This window comes from Petaurus breviceps, unplaced genomic scaffold (genome assembly GCF_028583685.1).
Source record: "Petaurus breviceps papuanus isolate PSGF00001 unplaced genomic scaffold, PetGlider_PUasm1.0 90317, whole genome shotgun sequence".
NCBI classification, from domain to species: Eukaryota; Metazoa; Chordata; class Mammalia; order Diprotodontia; family Petauridae; genus Petaurus; species Petaurus breviceps.
In genome coordinates, this window is record NW_027187217.1 from 1 (window position 1) to 9,265 (window position 9,265).

A 9,265-nucleotide genomic window follows, 5' to 3' on the forward strand; every position below is an offset into this window, starting at 1 on the left:
GGGCCTAGTTCCAAATTGTTCTCCAGAACGGCTGGATCAACTCACAATTGCACCAACAATGCATTAGCGTACCTATTTTGTCATTTCTGATAGGTGTGAGGTGGCACCTCAGCTGTTGTAATTTGCATTTCTCTAATCAGTAGTGATTTGGAGTATTTTTTTTATTATTTAGATAGCCTTGATTTCATCTGAAAACTGCCTGTTTACTTATGTCTTTTGACCATGTGGTAATTGGGGAAGGGTTCTTATTTTTATAAATCTGACTCATTTTCTATATTTGGTCTATATTTAAGAAGCAAGATCTTTATCCAAAAAACTTGCTGTTAAAAAGCTGGGGGCGGCTAGGTGGCACAGTGAATAGAGCACCAGCCCTGGAGTCAGGAGGACCTGAGTTCAAATCTGGCCTCAGACACTTAACACAAAACTAGTCATGTGAACTTGGGCAAGTCACTTAACCCCAATTGCCCTCCAAAAAGCAACAAAACAAAACACCAAAACTGATATCACTTCAGTGTCTACAGCAGCTTTGAACACAATGCAGCTTCCCTGATTCTCTCTTCTAATTAGGCCTGTTTTGCCCTTGCTTTGTCTGAGATCATGGCTGCTGCCCTTGCCTTTTTTGCTTCAGCTGACACACATCAAATTCTGCTCCAGCCCTTTAAACCCCGTGTGTATCTGGTTCAAATGACTCTTGTAAACAACATATTGTTGGATTCTGGCTTTTAATCCATTCTGCTCCATGCTTCTCTTTTATGGGTGAGCTCATCCCATTCACATTCACAATTATAATCCCTCCATCCTATTTAATTTTGTCTACCCTTTTCTCTCTCATATTTATTCTGTCCCTCCTCAAAACCTACTTTGCTTCTAACCGCTGCCTCCCTTAATCTGCCCTCACCTTTCTTTTCTATCCTTCCCCTCCTATTTCCCTACTGGGTAAATGCTTGCCTAAATGATTATTTTTCAGAGAACACATGAGGCAGGCCTTCACATGATGGTCAGAAGAAGCAATGCAAGGACATGCTCAAGGTCTCTCCTAAGGACTTTGGCTCGACCGCCCAGCATGGCACGCCCTCATCAGAGAAGGGGCTATGCCTTATAAGCAAAACAGGACTGAAGTAGCTCTTAAGAAATACAAGATGCAGGGGCGTCCAGGTGGCTCAGCGAGTAAGAGCACCGGCTCCAGTTTCGGGATGACCTGGGGATCAAATCCGGGCTCCGATACTTGGCACCACACCCAGAAATAACTAGCCATGTAACCTTGAGCAAGTTACTTGACCCTGATTGCCCTCCAAAAAGGCAAAAAAATCTAATTTAGGGGCGGCCAGGTGGCTCAGCGAGTAAGATCACCAGCTCCAGTGTCGGGATGACCTGGGGATCGAATCCGGGCTCCGATACTCAGCACCACACCCAGAAATAACTGGCTGTGTAACCTTGAGCAAGTTACTTAACCCTGATTGCTCATTAGAAAAAAAAAAAATACAAGATGCCCAAATTTAGAGAATCCACCCCAAACGTTTGCACAGACTATTTGTGCCCAGCCTGTGGTGGAGCCTTCTGAGCTTGTATGGGTGGCTACACTGGACCCTGACTCTAGCACAGTGTCGTCATTTATTTTGGTCCTCTTTGAGAAGAAAAGACAACCCTCCTCCCCCCCCCCCCCACACACACACACTGTGTGCATACAGGCTCCCTCTTTGAACCAACTGCTACAAGTGAGGTCCAAGCATCGCCAGCCATGCCCCCACCTTCCCCTCCACTGCAGAACCTCTTCCTTGCTCACTCTCCTATGTGAGGAAATGTTCCCCATTCTGCCCCCCTTCTCCCAAGTACACACCCCTCTAGTACCCCTTCATTTGGGGGGGAAAATCATGCTAACATAATGGACTCACACAAATGCCTTCTGTCTGTGTAAATGCCCTCTAACTTATGCCCTAATAATGAGAAAGTTCTTAGGAATCACAAGTATCAATCTCCCATGTAAGAATGGAAACAGTTAAACTCAATGAATCCCTTAGGATTTCTCTTTTGTGTTTACATTTCTATGCTTCCCTTGAATCTTGTATTTCAAAGTCAAAGTTTCTATTTAGCTCTGGTCTTTTCACCAAGGATGCCTGAAAGTTCTCTATTTCACTGAATATCCACTTTTTCCCTTGAAGGATTACGCTCAATTTTGCTGGTAGGTGATTCTTGTTTGTAATTGTAATCTTGTTTGTAGCTTCTTTGTCCTCTAGAATATCATATTCCAAGCCCTCCACTCTTTTAATGTGGAAACTGCTAAATCCTGTGTGAATCCTTAACTCCTGTTAACTCCATGATATTTGAATGCTCTCTGGATGCTTGCAACATTTTCTCCTTGACATGGGAGCTCTGAAATTTGGCGATAATATTCCTGGAAGTTTTCATTTTGGGACCTTTTTCAGGAGGTGTCAATATCAATTTTACTGGATCAACTATATCAGGGCAATTTTCCCATATAATTTCTTGAAATATGATGTCTAGGCTCTTTTTTTTTTAATCATGGTTTTCAGCCAGTCCAAAAATTCTTAAATTATCTCTCCTCAATCTATTTTCTAAGTCAGCTATTTTTCCAGTAAGATATTTCATATTTTCTTCTATTTTTTTCATTCTTCTGACATTGTTTTATTGCTTCTTTAATGTCTCATAGTGTCATTAGCTTCCACTTTTCTAATTCTAATTTTTGAGGAATACTTTCTTAAGTGAGATTTTGTACCTCCTTTTCCGCTCTCGTTTTAAACAGTTCTTTTCAATGATTTTTTTAAACCTTTTTTTAAAAACCATTTGGCCAATTCTGGATTTTAAGGTGTTATTTTCTTCAGTATTTTTTTGGTGCCTCTTTTTACCAAGCTGTTAATTTTCTTTTCATGATCTTCTTGTATCACTCTCATTTCTTTTCCCAATTTTCCCTCTACTAACTCTTATCTCTTTCTTTAACTCTGCCAGGAATTCTTGTTGGGCTTGGGTCCAATTAGCATTTTTCTTCCAGGCTTTTTGGGTAGCTGTTTCCACATTGTTATCTTCTGAACTTATGTCCTGGTCTTCCCTGACACAACAGCAGCATATTACGGTCAATTTTTTTTGTCATTGTTGTTGCCTGTTCATTTTTCCAGCCTACTTCTCAACTTTGAACTTTATGTTAAAACTGGGCTATGTTCACCTGGGGTAGAGGAAGCCTGTCCTAAGCTTCAGGTGTTTTTCAGCATGCCAGCAGCCTCTCAGGGCTCAGTGTCTCAGCTCCCACAGGCATCTTTCCTATTAAGAGGAGTCCAGGAGAAAAACAATTTACCCAATCAGCTTCAGAAGGAACCATGGAAAAGAAAAGATTTAAGAGAAAAAGGCTCAGGGGATTAAAAGGACCAAAGCCTGGCTTTCTGGGAAGCTCTCAGAAGGCACAGCATCAAAGAAATGCCGTCTCCACCCGTGTGCTCACCGAGGGCCTCCACCCCCACGGGCAGTGAGTGGGGCTCTTCTCCAGACTCTCTGCTGGCCCCTGGGGGCAGGGCATGGGCACAAGCAGCTCATGCAGTCTCAGAATCCTCTTCTAAGTTAAGTGAAACCCTCAAACCACCAGATTTGTGCCCAAGACAAAACAGGACATTGGCTAACACAATTCTGAATTGTCAAAGTATGTCTTCATTTCCTTTTTGGGCACATTTTCCTGTCTACCCCAAAGGCAAGGGGGTGAGTGGCTGGTCAGTCAGCAGCAGAGTCCTCTGCTGCCCAATTCTGTGACTCAGTGATGGACCATCTATCGAGCCCTCCTGCGCCAGGCTGAGAGATCCTGCCCCCCTTGGCCAAACACCAGGCTCCAGTAGGAGGCTTCAGTCACCTCTTCCAAGTGGGTAAAGTGGGCCGTTTCTAAAAAGCTCACGGAACTTCAAGCTCACTGGCGTGCGTGGGCTCTCTCTAACAGCTACACTCCAATGGGGTCATATCCTTCTACTGTAAAACCTCTTCTCACCAATTCTAAGGGGCACATTTAAAGCCCAGTTTCTATACTCAAGTATTTGGCAAAATGACAGCTCCCTATGGTCAATCACATAGGGCCGACCATGACAAGAACATGGGGCCGGACAGAGACCATGCTCCTCTCACCCAAGGCCGCAGGCTATCAGTCCTCATCTCTCAATCCAAGTTTGTGGCAGAAGCCAAGACTTTCTCCTCCCAATCAGCTCTTCCAGGCTCAGGCTCGGGGCTCACATGCCCCTGCCTGGAATGCCCACAGGCCTTGGTAGGGATGGGAGAGGCCTGCCCTTCCTGGCTCACTATGAAGCCAGCTGATGGCAAGAGGGTCAACCCCACCCTGAACAATGCCCACTGAGTAGAGAAGCTCCTTCTGGCAGCACCAGCCCCCTCTGACTCCTGCTGGCCACCCTGAGCCCCAGGTTCCCTCCCACATTTACAGCTGTCCCAGCACCGAGGCATGGCCACCTCCTTGGAGAATGAGGAGAGAGAAAGAAAAGTCAGGGCTCTATAGACAGGAATGACACTACCCTCTGACCATCTGTCTGTAAAGGGTGACCGAACACTCCGTCCAGTGTCGGGTGGCAGCCCTCGCCATGCACCACAACAGACACACAAACCTGTTAGTTATTGCCAGAAGCTGAAACAGGTACACTCCAGCCATGCCCAGCCCCCTGAGCCAAGACCCAAGGAAACCTCCAGAAGGGGTTGTCCGGGGGACAGCAGAGATGCTCCTGGCTGTGGGCAGGGGACGCCCATGGGCAGGGGAGAAGGAAGAAGAGAGATCAGATGAGCAGAGGGGCGAGGTCTGGACACCGGAGCCAGGGTGGGCCACATGTCCTGAGCCTGGGCAGCAGGAGACACCTTCAAAGGGTGCAGACACAGAACAGAGTCATGGCAGGACATTGTCCGGCCCACAGACGGGAATGACCAACATGACTCCAATCCGATCCCTGCCTGACTCCAACCCACTGCCTCCTCCCTCAGGCTGCTGTCTGGGCAGATGGGCCCACACGATCATACTGGACCAGGAGCTCCCCAGTGAGGACATGATTCTGGACACACTCATCAGGAGGCCAATGCCGACAGTGTCCGAGAGAAGGTGCCAGTAATGCAGGCCCAATCGCACAGATGGGGCTCTGTCCCACTCCACTGGGGATGGCTCTGGTCGGCTCAGGGCCCTCCAGCACAGGCCCTCTGACCTGCCCTGTGTAGACAGGGCTTCCCCCTGGCCGTTCCCAGTGTCTAGTGTCCCTGACGCTTATTAAGGTCATCACTACAGACCCAAGGGCCCAGGCTTGGACACATTTTCTCCAGAGGCTGGAATTCTGGGGCCCTGCTGAGTGGGTGCTGAGACAGAGGACCACCTGTGGAAGGAGCCCAGAGTTCAGGCCTTGGGCTTGGCCTCCAAAGTCTAGGCCCCGAGATCTCCCAAACAAGAAAAATAAGAGCGCTTACCTCAACCATCCTTCAAGATTTGCCTCAACTAGTAAACATGGGATTGGACTTGGGTGCAAATGCAGCCTCGGACATTCACTAGTTATTTAATCAATTGACCAAAGTCACATCTGTCAAATGCAGATAATGCCACAGTGCTTGCTTGATAGGACGGAGCTCTGCCAGCTGTGCAGGCGCAGGGCTGACCTCGCAGGCCCGTGCAGCAGGGCTCATTCCTGGAGGAATAAGGCGTCCCCGTCCCAGGGAAAGCCCAGTTGGGCACAGGCAAACCAGGTCCCGAGGACAAGGCGAGAAAACATACTCCTCTCCCTTCTTGCAGAAGTGGGGGGCTATGGGAGCAGAACTTCGCATATGCTGTCAGGCTCCCCTGAAGATCAAACCTGTGGCTTTTATTGAAGGTTCTCTAGTCCTCTCTTTTTCTGTTACACAGAGGCTCATTGAAATATATTTGAAGTTGAAAAAAACTCAAGATAACTACAAAATTAATAAAATCCCAGAAGTTAAACCTACCAAGACACACACACACAAAAATTATCTTAAATGAAGACTGACTTCATTTTAAAATTATGCTTGTAGAATCAGACACACAACCGGAAGCCTGCGCCTGCCCTAGAAAGGACAGAGCTACTGTGTGGCATCACGCTGGCGGTGGGCAAGCACAACTTACTTCACACAACCCCCAAGGAAGCCACCCACATACGATTTGCACCCAGGCCTTCCCGCCTCCACGGGGGGCATCAATGAGATGTCAGGCCCAGGCAAAAGACAAGAGGACCCCCCCCTCAGGATCTGGGATGCACTCCTGGGGGGAGAAGAGTGCCCCTTCTTGCCCTGAATCTGCTCCAAGGCCAAGGAGGCCAGCCACGTACCACAGTGCTGGCGTTGACCGGCGCCGGCTCAGTGCCCCCATTCATGTCCGCACTCCTCTCTTTCTTGGTTTCTTCCAGGTCCGTGACCGTGCTGGGGCCTTTCTTCTTCTTCAGCTTGGCGAGGATGGACGACTCCCGCTCTGGGAACGGAGGCATCTCTTCTAGCACCGTGGCCTTGCCGGGAAACAAGCCACAAGATACTTCAGCCACCTCATCGCAGCATGACAGAAGAGCCTCTGCACCCCCTAGGTCTCCTCCATGCCCTCCACACCTCCCTCCCCCGCGCCATGCCCCTTGCCCCCCCACACCCTCCCGCACCACGCCCCCCCTGGCTGGCCCTGGCAGAGCCTCACCAGGATGTCCGTGCTGGCGATGGTGCTCAGCCTCAGGTACTCCACGGCCCTCTGCTGCAGCTCCACGTCGGCGTTCTTGAGCTGGCTGTCACTGCGCAGGACATCCTGAATTGTTGTCTTGATCTCAGGAAAGAGATTCACAAACTTGATGTAGGTAGACAGGAGCAGGGCCCGTGTGGGCACGCTGCACAGATGGAACTTGGAGTGAAGCAGGTTGAACTGGATGAGGGGGCTGGGCAGGAAGAAAGGAGAACCATGGGAGAGTCAGGATCCGAGTGAGACGCTGCGACTGTCAGCAGCAGCCAGAGGTCTGTCCCCGACCCCCCCTTGCCAGCACCCCCCCCACACCCCCACAAGACCAGGAAGGGCAAAGTGCGGGGTAAGGAGCTCTTACCTGGACCTTGGGTCACCAGCGATCAAGTTTCCAAACTCCCCCAAGATGTAGCCACCAACTTTGACCAAATTCTCATGGCAAGCCGGTGCCTGGAGAGCCTAGAGGGAATGTGCCAAAAGCCAAGTCAAAAAGTGGACTGAGAAGCAGCCCATATACTGTTTGGCCTCACAAACCCCAGCCCCATGTAAGAGAAAGCACTGGGCCCTGGAGACAGACAGACAGACAGCGAGCCACCAGCAGCACATGGCACACCTGAGCGATGCCGGCATTAGGGCTGCTCCCACTCCCAGGCCATCTCCCACCCTCCTTCACTGCTGAGCAGCTTTTTTTCCTTAGAGATAGAGGGACAGGGGCTTAGAAAAATCATGTCATTCCCAACATGGAGAAGAATCACCAGCACCCCAGAGGGATGGGCAGGGTCAAGAGCAAAGGGTACCATCTGAAACCTGTCCCTCAGAGGAAGAAAGGAAAACCCTGGTACAAAACTTGAAGGCCTGGAAAAGGAGATCCCACCAAAGCATCCCCCAATCCCCCCCACCAGCCACAGTAAGAACCATGCCAGTGTCCCACACCCCAAACACCCTCCCACGGTCCACACACTCACCTCAAATACAGTCTTGGCTGCGTAGCCCTGTACATCATCCCGGTTGATCACAATCTGAATGACGCGGTACCACACCTCCTCACTGACATAGTCCCCAGCGATGCGAATCAGGTTCAAGATGGTGTCCACATACCAGGTGTAATCCACTGCGTACTTCTCAGCCAAGATGGCCACTTTCAGGACCTTCGCAAGGGAAGAGCCAAGTGCAATCTGACCCGGTGGCCCTTGGCCTAAGGGCCCACTTCTGATATTGTACCAAGCACCCAGACTAAGAAGGAGGCCAACCAGAAGATGGGACAGGCCAGCGCCTGACTACTCAAGAGGATGAGGGAAGCTTTGAGGCATAAGAAATCAGACTGAAATCCCCAACAAAGAGCAGAAGGAACTAATACGCAAGGGTTCATGAAGTACCTACTGCAAGCTGCCGGGTCCCATGCCTGGGGCTCAGGGTGCAAGCACAAAGAATGAAGCCACTCATTTTAACAAGGAAGATGGCACCAATGTGTGTGGGCAGGTGTGGATCCGTGTACATGGAGAAAACAGAGTGAATCGACACAAATCTATGCAAAGTCATCTGTGAGGGAGGGAAAGAGGCCAGGTGGGCTGGTCACAGAGTAAAAGACAGAGTCATGGCCAGAGACAGTGGGGTTGCATCGTGAAGGGCTCCTACAGGCAGCAGGGGGCCCCCAGAACCAACTGAGGGGGGAATGCCACGATCAGACCTAAACTTAAGGAAAATCATTTTGGCAGGAACAGCGTGTAGGATGTAGATGTATCCAGGTAGGGACACCAGTGAGGACCTGGATATTACCATAATCTAATAAAGACATGATGAGAACTTGAACAAAGTTGGTAGTTGTGTGAAGGAAAAAAAGGTTGAAATGCCAGGATCATGAACATGGATTAAGCACCTACTGTGTACAAGAAGAGACAAGACAGTCCCTCACAATCAATGGGGGAGAAAAGCAAAAGGTCAGTGTCACGATCGTAACTTTAGGAAAATCATTTTAATGGCAGAATGGAGAGGAGACATGAGGCAATAAGTAATGAGGGACTGCACCATGGGAGGGAATGTCAGAAGAGAGAAGTGTCTTTGAGAAATGCTGCAGAGGTGAAATCGACCAGAGATGAGGCAGAGGTGAAATCCACAAGAGAGGCTGCAGAGGTGAAATCCACCAGAGATGTGGCAGAGGTGAAATCCACCAGAGAGGCTGCAAGGGGGTGAAATCCACCAGAGATGTGGCAGAGGTGAAATCCACCAGAGAGGCTGCAAGGGGGTGAAATCCACCAGAGATGTGGCAGAGGTGAAATCCACCAGAGAGGCTACAGGGGGTGAAATCCACCAGAGATGTGGCAGAGGTGAAATCCACCAGAGAGGCTGCAGGGGGTGAAATCCACCAGAGATGTGGCAGAGGTGAAATCCACCAGAGAGGCTGCAGGGGTGAAAAACTGACCAGATGGTGCAGAGATGAAATTGACCAGAGATGTGGCAGAGGTGAAATCCACAAACTATGTGCAGTGATAGGGGAGGGCTAAAAGTGAGGAGTCCAGGATGACCCCCAAGTTGGGAGCCTAAGAGGATAGGGAGGATTGGTAAGGGGAA

At 49.6% G+C, this 9,265-nt stretch overlaps 1 protein-coding gene across 1 annotated transcript in view; it reads right to left on the reverse strand.

The window, feature by feature from the left end:
• Window positions 1–1,826: 1,826 nt before the first annotated feature.
• AP2A2 (adaptor related protein complex 2 subunit alpha 2) overlaps window positions 1,827–9,265 on the reverse strand; it is a 55,316-nt gene continuing 47,877 nt past the window's right edge. The window contains 5 exon segments of the mRNA XM_069107887.1: window positions 1,827–6,305; window positions 6,307–6,485; window positions 6,665–6,896; window positions 7,059–7,156; window positions 7,663–7,845. Of these exon segments, the coding sequence (XP_068963988.1) occupies window positions 6,191–6,305; window positions 6,307–6,485; window positions 6,665–6,896; window positions 7,059–7,156; window positions 7,663–7,845 (807 nt within the window). The 3' untranslated portion in view covers window positions 1,827–6,190.